The 15249-nt window shown below is 42.6% G+C and overlaps 1 protein-coding gene across 1 annotated transcript in view; it reads right to left on the reverse strand.

The window, feature by feature from the left end:
* Window positions 1-5192: 5192 nt before the first annotated feature.
* Window positions 5193-15249, reverse strand: part of SETD9 (SET domain containing 9) — a 10589-nt gene continuing 532 nt past the window's right edge. Inside the window, exons 2-6 of the mRNA XM_010580592.1 lie at window positions 14089-14453; window positions 12187-12310; window positions 10867-10982; window positions 9523-9628; window positions 5193-7469 (exon numbers count right to left, since the gene is read on the reverse strand). Coding sequence (XP_010578894.1) covers window positions 7382-7469; window positions 9523-9628; window positions 10867-10982; window positions 12187-12310; window positions 14089-14453 — 799 coding nt within the window. The 3' untranslated portion in view covers window positions 5193-7381. The remainder of the gene's footprint in view (window positions 7470-9522; window positions 9629-10866; window positions 10983-12186; window positions 12311-14088; window positions 14454-15249) is intronic.

Below are 15249 nucleotides of genomic sequence, written 5' to 3' on the forward strand. Positions count from 1 at the left end.
ACTTGTTACTGTTTATTAAAAGAATTGCGTTTTGAAAGTCATCATGAAGATAACTGAATTGCAACCATATGAAGAAATTACATTGCCTTGGTTCTTAGATGGTGAAGCACAATTCTTATAACAAACTGTGATGAATTCTTTGTCCTTTGCCACACTTTTTCTTCATACAAACAAACCAAAAAAATCCATAATGGGCAACTGCAGTGTTGGTAAATGTATCCTTTTTATGTACAGGGAATCTGAAGAGGGTAGCTGATTCATTTAGGAGTGTAACTGGTGCTGTGATTATAGCAATACTTTTACTTTGGTTAGTCATACATCATCTTCTCATGCTAGGTTTTTAAATGTTTAGTTTTCCTCTTGTCATGGTCAAACTGCTGAATTTACTTGAAGGATGTACAATACTGTTTGAAGAATACTAAATTGTGTACAATTTGGTCAATGAATTGTGCAATTGTTTCCTGTTTTTAATTTTTAAAACTGAGGGTCAAAAATATAGGAAAACTTCAGATCAAGTAGAACATAGTGATACTACTTAATTTAACCAAAGTCTCTAGTGAATATTTCAACTTTGAATGTAAAATAATGGATAAACTGACCAACAGGGACACTATTTGCCCAGCATTACAAGCACATTGTCTACAGACAGGGAAACTAAATACAGTAATTTATAAGATAATGACAAGGTTACTATTTTTTTTATTCCTATTTTTCATTGAAAGAAGGAGGAAGATACTATCAATTGTAAAATACAGTAGGAATGGTTATAGTTCTCCTAATAAAACAGAGATTCCAGTTATTCTCAGTTCAAAGGACCCTGTGCATAACAACAAATCTAGTGACAATCGGAACATGTTCTAGTATCATATGTTCAAGAGGAAGTCGCTATTGTTGCATTGGTTTTAATATTTGTACATAAACACTGATTTTTTTTTTTTTGAGCATTATTTTGTATTTGTTGTACTTTAATACCTGGTGTACAGCTCCAGAAATAAATGTCTGGAAACCTTTCTTTACTTGTAAAGCTTTACATACATCTGCACTATGTTTGCTACTTCATTTTCAGAAATATTTAGCAGTAACTCTGAACACATTTTAAGAACTCTGGGTACCGCTAAAGTGCACGCTACCACACTACCTAATGTTACATAGAGAAGAGTGAAAAATGCAGCATGCAGCGATTCAGGTAAGATAGTAAGTAATGATTTCCCTCAAACATTAAAGCATTATGGCTTAAGCATAGAAAAATCTTAGATGGGACTTAAACGTAGCTTCAGAGTAACGCATCGCAGCGGTATAAGTATTCAAACTACACGGTAAACTGTAGAGAACACATTCCTGTTCTCCTCTTCTCTCTCAAGAAAGCTTGCCCAAATCCTTAAATCCATGTCCAGCTAGATTACAGGTGTGAATGCAAAAATTTTACTTGGCTTAGGCCTTAATGCTGAAGTTAAATGGTTTGAAATGCTTGTTGTCTTGATTTTCCTTTCCCTCAAGAAAATGACCACTAATCTTGGATCCTGAAAAGCACTGTATAAGATCTTACATACCAATGTGGTCAAAGGCCAGAATTAGTGCTGTGCTTTCATAGGCCCAGCATGCTTGGTTTTGCAATGGCTGGCACAATAAAGCTTTGGGTAAAGAAAAGATTTTTTTTTTTTAATTAGATAGAAGTGCAAGCTGATACAATTCTGAACAGCAAAAGTTGTAATTTGCCAAGTAATGTAATGAGCTTTGCTTCCTCTGATGAAGAGATGCAAGATAAGTGTCTTTGTAATGATGGTTGATACAAGGTGCAAAATGAAATACCTATCCAAAGCTCTTTGGTGACAAGCTGCACCTCTCTTTTTCTGGTTGCTAAGCATAAAGATCAGTGCTATTAGTACAAATCATAATGACTGACCCCATCTAGTCCTTTCATGTTTTGATGCAACTAATTGTTAGCCTTGCAATGCTGGAGTCTTAAAAATGGTTTTAATTAGTATACCTGTATATAATGTAAACATCTCCCCCCAACTCAATAGTTACTTTATAGTAATCTTGGGACACATCTGCTTCTGCCACTAAAAAGATAAGAAGCCCCTGAAGTCCTTATGGTGCTTGGCTCTTCAGTGCCTAAGTCCTTGTTTTGTCCACAAAATGCAAAGCAGCAAAGACTAGAAGCATAAACCCCAGTGATCAGTTTGCTAAAAAAGTTTTTACTACTTCTTGGATTTCTCTTCCTTCTCTGCAGGGAAAAGTAATTTAGAGCTCCGAGCAAATCTTGGCCCTCCAATACGGGAGGAGATCAGGATGTCTCAGCAGAAACATGCTCTCCTGCTGCCTTCGTGCTATGCTGAAGCAATGGGCTGCCTGCTGTCCTGCAGCATGGCTGCTGATCCCCACTGGCTCCTTTGCCTTAGCGCTGGCACACATCTGCCTGTTCTGTGAACAGATTTGACACAATTCATTAACTTGGCAGAAGAACATCGCTCCCTTTTGCTGCAGGTACTGACTCGGTTTTCTGTGTCGCCAGGTGAGCTCCAGAACTAGAACAGGGAAGGAGCGTGCAGCCAGGGAGCAGAGCAGCCCAGCAGGCAATGAGGAGCTGTCGGGTAAGTACAAGGTCACCTTTATATGCAGAATAAAAGTGTCTTAAACCATGGCTTCATGAGATCCATGAGTCAAATTAGCAACTTGCAGCCACCACCTATAGGCTTCCAGCTGTCCTGCTCGCGCTGGCCCCTCTATATGAGCTGTTTCAGCTCACTGCAATAGCAGAAACCAAAACAAGTGAGAAAGCCTGTGGTTTGTGTTGGTGTTACCACATTTAGCAAGTCAGATCAGCTCACGTTAGGATCTGATGAGCAATGGCCAGGAAGGAATGGTGGCTTTGAGAGCAAGGGAGGAGGGACAGATGAGCAGCAGCATTTATGCACTCACACCTTTCCCCCTCTCCTATCAGAGTGCTGTGGGAGTTGCGTGGGGTACTGTAGCCGCTGCACCAGTCTCACTTAGATATCTGTATATTTGTATAGAAACACCTGTGTATATGTATGAATATATAGATAACACTTATATATATATGAATACGTGTACACACATGGATACCCATCAGTAGCTTAACAGATTATATTCTTTGCAGTGCCTGACAAACTGATTCTCAGTCCTTCCAACTCACAAGCGCCACAGCAGGGAGATGTGGTTTGCCTTCATCACACTCTCCATGGCCACAGCCAGTGACGATGGATAAAGTGGCTCCCAGAAGGAAGCCCTGAGGGAAGGGTGGCCTCTGAGCTGCCATCAGTCGCCCCCCCAGCCCAGCCCTTCATGGACTCCCCCTGTGGACAGGCGCTTCAAACACAAGTGTTAACCAGGACAGCTGACACAGGCTATTTCATGTCCACCTGCTCTAAATCATACTGGTGATACTTCAGACTCTTGATTACTGAATACTTCAGTAGCTTGATTAAGAACTGCTTTTTTAAAGTGGGCTTCCAATTCTTGTGCTGATCCCTTGCAGCTCTTTCCCCCAGCAGACACATCCCTCTCCTGCTGTGGGCCATCTCTATTCTTTCCAGGAGTCTGCAGCACCCCTGCAAAGTTCGTTAGCTCATTTCTTTATCTTTCAGGCACCTCTGTTCTCCTGCCATGCTGAATCAACAGGGATTCCAGTTAACAACTTAACCTCCTGGAGAATTACAGTCAACTGTTACCACTAGCTTCGCCTTTTGAGCTAAGAAGTCAAAAGTTAGAGCCTTGCAGACTAATTTTCTTCAGAAGAGCCTGGTGACACCAGCGGGTGTCTCTTGATGCAATATCATTTATTCCAAAACCTGATTTCACCATCTCAACAGCAGCAGATAGCCCTCAGTGTTTCCAAATCGATACTGCAGTGTCAAGGGCTCCATCCTCCTGCTCCTGCTGAGGAGGCACATGGATTCAGCCCAACCTGCTAAAGCTTCTCAGCCCTTCAACCCCCCCCAAGTTCACAAGCTGCACTCCCCCTCTGGCAGCACCAGGACTACGAGGCCATTTACTACAGGGGTAAGGAGTTCAAACAAATCCAGGAAAAATAAGCCTAAAACTCTCCATGCAGTGGTGAACCTTTCCATTTCCCCTTGCCCCTGGACTCCTGGTTTTGCTCTTATGTTGGTGTAGTGTGGTCTCCTTGGCTGGCTGCCAGGTGCCTGCCAAGCTGCTCTGTGAGTTCCCTCCTCAGCAAGACCAGCGCGGGGGTGAAAACAAGATGAAAAAAAAATTTGTGAGTTGAGATAAAGGCATTTTAATAAAGCAAAAGCAAAGGCTGTGCAGAAGCAAAGGAAACAATATTTCCAAAGGAAACACCACTTCCCATCAGCGGGTGATGTCCAGTCACTGCCAGGGAAGCAGGGCCGCAGTAAGCATAGCAGCTGGTCTGGAGGAAAACACCTTAATAGCTAACGCTCCCTCCCCGCCTCCTTTCTCTTGGCTTTCATTGCTGAGCATGATGTCGTGTGGTATGGAGTACCTCTTTGGTCAGCTTGGGACAGCTGTTCTGGCTATGTCCCCTCGCAAGCTCTTTCCTACTCCCAGCCTACCGGCCTTTGGGGGTGAGGGCGTGGGAGAGACAGGTCAATGCTGTGGGAGCGCTGCTCAGCACCAGCCACAGCACTGCTGTTTTACCAGCACCCCTCTAGCTACCAAGAGAAAGCAGAGCCCTGGGCAGGCTGCTGTGGGGACAGTTAGCTCCATCCCAGCCAGGCTCAAGACAGCTGGTGATCCTCACTCAGGATCCCAGCCAGAGCATCACAGCTGGCAACAGATTTAAACATACAAATTCTCTCTTGAATTAGTACAGTATTTTAACACATGCAGACTAAGGGTCTGCATCTGGGAGAAGGACTTTGCGGATCTGGCCTGTCAGTAATTGAAAACACCTTAAGTTTTAGTTTGATTTTCCTTTCCTTCTTCTACCACTGAAGTGTACAGGCATACAGAGGCAGAATTAGCCAAGTAAGCCCCTATTTTTAGGGAATTCCAATGAAAATCACCCAGGAAATCATCTTTCAAGAGACTGTACTTATTGTAATGAGTAATTTATTATTAACAAACCATAAATAGGTTGCATAGAGAATTTTACTGGATTATCATCAGATTGCACGTTGTATCTGAAAATACATCAGAATGCATCCTCCTCTCAGGCACTGGTGGTGTCAGTTTGGTGGTAATGAATGGACACACAGGGAATTAGAATGACTTTCACCTTCAGTGAAGAGACAGGGATCTAAAGACGACAAGAAGTCTGATATACCTGAAGCCCTCTCTTAGGCTGTAGCATGTTACTGGACCATTATTACTACTCTTCCATTTTCCTTTCTCCTGCTCAGTGCCCATGTTGCGCTGCTGCTTGCTCAGAAGTACAACCTCCTCCTCCTCCTGCTACTTTTTGGCTTTCTGTAGCCACCAGCAGACAGAAATCAATTGCTGCTGCCAGCTGCAGGCCACTTGCTTTCCCTCACCTGTGAGCAGTCCCTGAAGCAGGCTGTCAGGTTTCAGTATTTCAGCAAGGAGAAGCCAGTCACAGGTGCCCTGCTACTGATAGGCAGCCTGCGCTTCAGCGCTGCACTCCTTCATTAACCTGCTACATTCACATCCAGGAGGCAGCAGGTGCAGTAAAGCAAAGCTTTCTCAATAGATGGGTTGTAAACTTAAGTTCCACAGTCGTCAGACAGGAACATACTTTCAGATCCGGTCATTATTAACAAGTATATAATGAGACAGCTGCAGTAATCTATGCCCTTGTGTGACAGCACCTCAGCCTGGAGAACATGAACAGGATCTCCCTTTCCTGGCATGCTGAGACTAGGGTTCTCCACCTACCCATAAACCCTGGCCTGATGAGCTAAGCAATGCTGCAGGCAGCCCAACAACCAGCCTCCTCTTCAGAGATCAAGATGCCCAACAACCTCCTCCCAGAGAGAGCTGGTGAGAAGGCCCAGCTCAGGAGAGAAGGGATCCTCAGAGTGACAGAGGATGAGCATCCTCTTCAGTAGACCGCAGATCGCTGCCTGCTTTGATCTGTTACCACGCCGTGAAGACACAAGGGGCCACTAAAAGCTGTCCCCAGCATCTTCATAGAACTGTACAACCCACGCTGAGCTGCTTGCCACTGTCTCATCGCTCTGCTATTTAAATCTTCCTGAAAAAGCCAGCCTTCTCTGGCTGAGAAGGACTTCCAGATGAATATGAAAGACAAGGTTCAGGCTTGGAAGGAGACCAAGTTCACATAGACACCGAAAAGCTTTGCGTTCTGAAAAGGAGACGAGATGCTTCTGCAGCTAAGCAGGGCACCCTGGCTGCCCCAACCACTACCAGATTTGTTAGAGCGCACCATTTCCCAGCCTCTCCTTTCTCATCAGCTTATGCCAACCACAAATTCATTGGGAGGCTTGCTTGGACTTTTGAAGTAAACACAGGGATGATTTTGCTTTTCCCAAGCTGTTTAGTGAGACTGAAAGACTGACAAGCTGTCTCCTGTTTACTTTCTGAAGGCAGTTTGCAGACAGCAGCAAGAATTAATGTGGGAATGGCTGGCTCTGTTTATGCCAGTAACTCATTAAAAAAATACACAGCACACTTGGCTGGCATTATTTCCTCCAGCTACACTGCAACATGAGGTTCTCCTTGAGAATAAAAGCTGTGAAAGTTGCCACATGCCAGGAAACTTTCACTGAACCACTGAAACTAGGATTGAACAGGGCTTCAAGATACAGACCTTTTTTCCTCCCACCCCAAGACAGGCTCAGATAAAGCCAGTGGCTCAAGCTGGCCTCCTGATGACAGGGCACCATGCAGGCACACCTGAAGCATGTATTAGCATTGTTCCAAAACCAGCTTCATAAAAGATTTGGACAACTGGCTACACTGAAATACTTTCTAAAAGGAAGCAGATACCAAAGGGACCAACTCCAAGAAAAAAGAACTAGTAATTACCATGAACTATGACAATTATCCAAGGAATAGTTCATGAGAGGGAAGTCACTTTTAAAAATTGTGTCTACTGTAAGCACAAGATGTGAAATGGCAAAGTATTAAAACTGAGCCACAAGTTACAGACAGCTGTGCAAACTGAAGATTAAATGACATGTCCGGAACTTAGGTTTTTATTTTATGAGCTTTTGGATGGACAGCTGAACACTGATGAGCAGTAATATCAACAACAGCAGAGAGCTGAGAAGCTAATAATGTAAATGGTTAAACCTTCACCCCTGCATCAAATGTGGAGTATTTTCAGGGAAACCCAAGCCTGCAGCTTGCTGTCTAAATGGTAAAACTACAGCCCTCCATTATGTAAAAATGCTCACAAAACTTGAAGTACACACAAAGTAAGTATTTTAATGACACAGATTTCTTCTATTATTCAGCCGACAACAGTGTAGTAGTTAGAAAAAAGTTCTTCTCCTTGCTTGATGTCTCGGAGAGCAACAAGCACTACACACCTCAGGTAGCTGTAAGAAAAGGAAAAGCAAAATATATGAAAGTGAACAATTACATGTCCCTTTGAATTTTTTAAATCCTTCATGGCAGGGAGCTAAAACAATGGCTCTGTCCAGATTACTTTTGGGAGTAATATGCATAATGCAGGCCTGGGAGCCTGGAAGAACAACACTGGGATACAGACAGCAAATATAAGCAAAACCAGTATAATTGCAAAAAAAACCCCAAAACAAACCCACAAACAAACCTTCCACTCACACAATTACGCAGAAATGAAAAGAATTAGTCAAGATGGAGAAAAAGACACACAGACAGGAAGCAAAACTACAGCAAAGTTCATGGAGCAGAAATCATTCCTCTAGCACCTATCCACAGGTGCTAGCTGTCTAAACCCACCCTCAGTCAACAACACCCAGAAAGACAGCTCCAAACTGCATCAGAGCCCTGCTGCAGTCTATGGGGATGGGTGAATTCTCCATAAACCAAGCTGAAATCAATGGCTGGCAGTCGTCTTAGAGAGATTTAGGAACCCACCCCCCTAAACTTCCTTTAAGTAAGTGACCATGCCCTGAAGCTGAAGTATCTGTTCAAAGGAAAGCACATTCTTCTGATGCTGATGAACATGAACGTGAAGAACAGCATCAACCCAAACAGTCCCCACTACTAAGAAATTGAGTGTGAGGTCATTTTGAAACCAAACAACAAAAAGGTAAGCAAGTACTAAGAACTCTTTTACAAGACAGAAAAAGATTTAGAAACCAGATTACCTATGTTGTCAGCACTGTCAAAACAAGCAGCTAGAAGCAGATGGGATCTTTTGTCTAGTGGCTGTACGCTGGCAGAATTGATGATTCAAAGACCGTATTTTCTTGGACAGATTCCAAGGAAGAGAGCAAAATTCCCCCTTCCTGAAATGATCCCATAGCTTAGCTCTGCTCACTGCACTTTCACCCTTCAAGTACAGCACCCAGGCTTCCTGAAAGTTCAGTCTTACCACTTCTTTTATTAGCATTTATTTACTTCTCTGCAGACTACAACTGCATCATTAACCTTGCCTCAACAAAGTCTAAGTTGAATCAGAAAAGCTGTTTTTCCAATACGCACCATAACTTTCTCCAACCAGATTTTTTAAATAGCTCCAGAACTACACTAAAAGTCTAGATGATCTGCTCTAAAACCCTTACACATCTTCTAAATGAAAAGGATTACTTGGTTCCTGAAGGTAGCAACTGGACCAGAAGCACAGTTTCTTTGGTGTGTTAAATTCAGGACCAACATTACGACTTACTTAGAGCTTCAAAGTTATTCTTGACAACATCCCAGTACAGGACACTCACTTCCAAACATATTGTCTGTCCTTGTTGTCCATACTGCTTCTTGCACATATTCATTTAATTGTCACTTTTCCGAACAAAAAAATCTGAGAAAGGTTTCCAAGTGTTTTAATTTCTAAAAGAGGTGGATTTTCAGATCATAATGAAGATATTGTAATTGTGTAGTGTAACTAAGTCACATGACTTTATACTGCATAGTACTTCACTTGCTTCAGTACAAATTAATTTTAGGTTTCTTCTTGCAAATTCATTTGCTTATTCCTCACATAAGCAGAAGACCACGGAACAGGAGAGCAAGAAGCCTATATCTCAACTACCTTAGAAGGGCTTTGGTTAAGGGTTGCTAACTACATCCGAAATACATACTGAAAAACAAGTACTGTCATACAAGCAAAATATAATTAGTGCTTTATGGGATTCAGAAGAATCACACTATAGTGTAACAACTGCTTGTAAAACCATGTCTTCAGAGCTACGCTGATCTTATTTGTGAAGATGTGGAAAAAGGAACAAAAAGAAATAGTCTTGTAAATCACTTAAAATTAGTCTATTCAAAGAGCTAACTCTTCCATACAGGTGCACACATTTGTGTAACACATCTTTATACGGAATAATGTTATTCTTCAACCATGGTGTTTTTTGTTTGGTTTTTTTTTTGGTTTTTTTTTACACACACATACAGTAAGCTTTGTATCATACAAATCTATGAGCTCTTTGACTCACTGCTAACCTCTCTATGTCATGGCTGTAGACGATGTTTGGAAGATACTGTTTCAGTTCTACTGGAAAGTATCCCGGCACATCAAACTCCTGATAACACACGTTGGCTGCTTTTTCTAGAAATAAGAAGAAGAAAAAAAAAGTCTCTAGGACACTGAGAAAAATCTTAGCTAGGGTTTAGAGATATGTAAAAATATCAAATGTACTGCTGCAGAAGTACCAGATGTTTCATCAGGCCTTAAAACCATGCCTCTGTTGGGAGCTACTACACTCCTCTGAAGTCCTATTTTGAATTTACACAAGAGATACACAGTCAACTATAGGAGCTTTAATTCATCCTTATCGCATTAAACAGGATGACCTGATTATCAACATGTATATGAAGGGGCACAACTTGCATAGTGCCAGGGGTAGCTTACAGCATTGCTAAATGTTGTTAATACACAACATTTGCTTTTACAGTTAAAAAAATCCAGAAAAAATTTTTCCTGGTGGCAAAATACATCATAAATACAGCAGAGAGAAAATCACCATCTGTCCAGCAGGAAGACGGGAATTTTCCTTACATGGACACTGGATCTGGAAAAAACAGCTTCATGGGACAGCCCTTTGTCTCTGTGCCAATCAACACCTGGTTCGCTACTCCAGCAACTTTTCTGGATGCTACTTGGAGGCAGGGTATCTTTAGTCTAATGCAGGCTCTCAAAGCCACTTAGAAGCTAGGGATGGTAGCAATTCAACTTTCTGTATCTCACAACCATTCCCATGAGTTATTTATTCCCCCAAACCTTAAGACCAAGACATACTGTCTGAGACAGAATAAATAAGTAGTTCCCTTCTTCATGTCCAACAGCTAGACCATATCAGCAGTTTCCTAGATTTTGCACATAAACGTAAGGGAGTCTAAAAAAAGTATTATAGTTCAAACTGAGCAGTGATAGAATCTTACTGTACATGCCACTGTGTGTATGGTTTTCTCATGAAGCCTGCTGGAACCATACTGGGGAACTTGATCTGCAACTCTGTGTACTGCCTCAGCCCAGCAGTCCTTCACCAGATATTCTTTCTCACCATCTCACATTTTGGGATGTGTGCCTTTCATTCTACATACCAGGAAGGAGACTGGGGGAGTCAGTGAGAAAAGCATAAGAATATTTGAAGTGTTGCTACGCTGAAGGATTCTAACACCAAGCCATCACAAAAAGCCTCAGAAACTCTTTATTCCATAAGTGCTTATCTTGTTTGAAACAGCAGTATCATTCTCCAAGATTAGTATCTGATTCTCTGTCACCCCCAAAACAACTTATATCCATAAAGACAAACTCAAGCCTGGAAAATTTACCTGGCAACTTACCATGTGAGCAGTTGTTGACATACTGTCCCATCGCCAGTGGGTTTTGCAGGGCAGCTGTGAGCCAGCTCTCATCACTCATTTGAAATGGGCCAAGTTGATCTCTCCTGCTGCAAGACCTGAAATGACCAACAGTGTTAACGTGAATCACTGCTCCTTCACTTAACAGGTTATCTGTACTTCCTCCAGTAGAAAGGGCCACAGTTGCTGGGTAAAGTTACAGCTGTCCAACCCACCTGGGAGACAGGACAACACTGGGGTGGGGGGGTTTGCATGCAGACCAACACCTTGATGATACTTTAAAAAGTGCATTTAAACCTCCCACATAATGCGTGGTGTCTTTCAGACTCCGCTGGAAGAACCTGCACAAAACCACCACGTACCATTCCAGAAATCCAACGTCAAACATTACCATTACAGAAGTGTCAACACATCTCATTCACCTCTAAAGATGTGAAGGCTCATTATAATATCAATTTCAAACTCACTCCCAGAATTAAAATCTGGTATTAGTAGGTATTAGTAATCAAATTAGGTATTATTTTAGATCATTTTGCTTGTTATTAAATTTTATTTCCTTTTCATCTCACATTTAAAGACAAATTGCTACAAATTGTATTTTAAGGTAAGCTAAAACAGTCCAGGCTAGCTGCATCAGGGGCAGTTCAGACTGGACATTAGGAAAAGGTTCTTCACCATGAGGGTGGTCAGTCACTGGAACAGGCTCCCCAGGGAAGTGGTCACATCACCAAGCCTGTCAGAGTTCAAGGAGTGTCTGGATGACACTCTTGGTCATATGGTTTAGTTTTAGGTAGTCCTGTGAGGAGTAGGGAGTTGGACTTGATGACCCTTATGGGTCCCTCCCAATGTGAGATAATAAGTATTATTATTAGGGTTACTGCTCCCTTCTTAAGTGCTGCTCCTCTGTACAGTAGAGCCGGAGTTACCAGATTCACCCTGTTCATATCGGCAAGTCCATATAGAGGCTTTTTTTTTTTTTATCCACTAAGCAGATCTGAATAACAGCTCAGAAGCATTTAAAAAATTTTATGTTACATCCTGCTCCTATTAAAACTATTTTCTTTACAGGAAGCAGTCTCTGTACATCAAAACGCATCTCACTGGCATTACAGATAAAGACAAGTACATAACAAATCACATCCAGCAGCTCTTACCCTTGTGTTATTTGCATTACAAGATACACATCGGTGGATAATATTAAAATCTAACTCAGTTTAGGGTAAGACAACAGGGAACTGAGACTATTAGTACCACTGTTTTAAACCAGTTGAGTGACAAACGCTTTTTCTTTTGACTGCTCACCTGTACACTGATCTTGATAGTCCTTTATCATTCCCATCAATAAGGACACCATCTATGCACCTAAAAATAAAGGGATTGCCAAGGGACTGGAAAAAGATGGGCTCATGCTTTCTGTATACTGTACCTGTTGCAAGACAGATATGATTATTTCAGAAGAAAATAAGTTAACTGTCAGAATGGGCTTACGATATCACCCAGTCCTCTCCATACAGAAATTCAGAGGAGACAGAGAGGGTAGGAGAGAACTCCTTTCTCAGTTAATGACATTAACACTTGTAAATCTACAAGCTTTTAGACATATCTTTGTGGGATGCAAAAAAAAAAAAAAAAAAAAATCTACATGAGCTGAGATATTCCAGAGAGAGAAGCCATTGAAGGAAATCATTGAGGAGAAGGCCTATGTCCAGCATCCATGTGAGAGGTAGGTAAAAAACCAGCCAACTGGCCTGCTTCAGAGCGGAAAATGTCAAGTGACATTTGTTCAGGAAAGCACACCTGAAGGTACTAAGCTATTTTGTTACTACTCCATCAGGACTCTGAAAAACACACACAGACAGCAAAGAACCTGAAACACCCTCCTCCACCACCCTGACTGGAGATTTTGTTTGGTACAGGAGAGGGAAGAATGCCAAACCAAGAACAGACAAATCATTTCAGCAGACCATGTCACAAATCCGTGGACAGGATTTAACCTGCCCTGGGTTCCAAGCACAGAAAAGTGACAGCAGACTGGCTTGCAACTTTTCATGACATTGCAATCCTATGTCCCTCACATCCACTACACCTTCAGCAACTCTCTGCAGAAATCCTTCACTACAATCTCACAAGAAGCGAGGCAAAGGCCCCGACAGCAGTCTGCACTGACTGCCAAACAGGCAGGAGAGCACTGACCTGCTCTCTCCACAGGGTCCCTTCCCCAGCCAGCAGCCCTGCAGTTTCCTTCATACCCCTGAAAAAGGAAAGCATTTCAACAGCTCATCCTCTTGTTTTGCCAGATGAGCTCCTAGAGGAGACTCTTGATGAGCCTACACTCACATTTAGCATGTGCCTGAAATTTGAAGCGAGCGGCAAGGTCGCAGGCTCATTCCCTGTGATTGTCATTTGACTGTTAGTCAGTTTACCAGTCAATGGCAGTCGCCAGGCACTCCTGCTTTGGCATGGCAAAACACACTCTGCTGCCCAATGCTTGGACTGGTCCTGATCCTGCAGTGCTGGCAGAAGCTAGAGACTGCATGCAGGGAATGATTCTGTTGACAGACGAAACAGAAACAAATCCAAAGCACTTCAGCAGAGCTGTCCTAGGTTGGCCATACTGACAGAATTACAAATCTTTTTAAGAAATGTAAGCAAATACAGTTCCAAGAAATGAGGAACAGAGAAGTGCTGATTTGCCAAGCATGCTTCTATGGAAGAGAGTTCCACTAAAAGGTTTTACTTTCATTCTCCAATTTGTATTTTTGTGCTTTGAAAAAGTTCATAGTCTTGTATGCTGATCTGTGTGGAAATCTCAAAACCTCCTTTTTCAGATCCTTATCCAAAACAGAAAACCCGAAGAATTAAACTGTATTGTTCATCTACTTGAAATTGCTCCCATACATTTGTGTTTAAAGAATCTGGAACAACTTTTCCAGCAGCTGAAAAAAAATCAGATTTTGAGTACTGAAAGTTTTTTTTTATAAAAAAAACACCCCCCCCCCCCCCCCCAATATTGCTTTGCTTATTTCCAAAAGAACTCTAGTCAGGTTATACAGATATATTCTCATTCACCGTAACTTGCAATTTTGTTAAGGAATGACAGAAATAAAACCCGTAAAATAAAAATTAGTGTAGAACTTCAGTATTCTATAATTAGATGGTTAGAAATCCCATCTAACTTAATCAGATAAAAGAACATTCCATTACCAGGATACATAGATACAACTGTCCCTTTCGGTACAAAGCCTTTGGTAACAAAGACTCCAGTTCCAGCAGACACCAGGGAACTTCGGTCTCGACTAATAGCAAACCCTAGTGTATTCAACAGAACTTCCTCTGGACTAAACACATGTTGACTCTGATGGTTACATGAATTTACTTTTGATCGCTTCTGCTCAACAGTCAGTAATTCCAGATATTTACATTTGATTTCTGGAAGTAAGGCCAAAATATGTGTGTGTCTACTGAAGTCATTTATGAACAGAGCTTTAAATACTTTCAGTAGCGTTTCAAAGACATCTTCATCAGAGATAATTTTGTCTTGGGAGCTTTCGGGAACGTATCGGAGAGTCCTGTAAAGAAAAAAACCCTTATTTTAAAATTACATTTTTCCTAAATAAAATACAGAAGACCCATTTTACAGCAGCAACTTACAGGCACTGTTGTCTCAAACAAAGCCAAACTCTGAAGAATATTCTTTCATACCTGTCCATCATCTGTGTATTTACAGCAAGGCAGGTAGGTTAAACACCACTGAACTCTCAGTGACAAACATACCAAAAATCAAATATACGCGATTACCAAAGTTTATTAAAAAAAAAAAATGCATAGTGCATTACACTTTAAATGAGGCAAGGACAAGCGTTATGCTGACTAGGGAGATTTTAATTTATGCTACTTTTAACAACGCCGTAGTCACTTAAATTCAAGCACTGCTTTTACCTTTAAAAGGAGGGCAAACACGTCTTGCCGAAAAAAAACAAACCTACCCATCCAGTTGTAACGCTGAATACCATTTTAAAGCAGGCAGGTACTAAAGTTTCGCGCCAGCGAAGCGGCACACAAGGCTGAACCCCTCCCGCAAAGCAGCCGCCTCCCAGGGAAACACCCGCGTCAGCTCCCGCCGCGACCCCCGTCACTCCCGAGAAGGGGGAGCGGGGCCTCGGCGGCGGCTCCGCGTCCCCTCCTCCCCCCCGAGGGGAGGGGGCTCTCGCCCAGCTCCGGCAGCTCCTCCAGCCCGAAAAACCCTGCGCCAGGCGGCGCCGCCGGCCGCCACCTCACCCCGCCGGAGGGCACAAAGGGCGGCGGGGCGGGGCGGGCTTCCCCCCCCCCCCGGGGGCCCCCCCCCCGCCCCCGCGGGCCCGGGGG

The sequence above is a fragment of the Haliaeetus leucocephalus genome, unplaced genomic scaffold, assembly GCF_000737465.1.
Source record: "Haliaeetus leucocephalus isolate CR32 unplaced genomic scaffold, Haliaeetus_leucocephalus-4.0 Scaffold722, whole genome shotgun sequence".
Lineage (NCBI taxonomy): Eukaryota > Metazoa > Chordata > Aves > Accipitriformes > Accipitridae > Haliaeetus > Haliaeetus leucocephalus.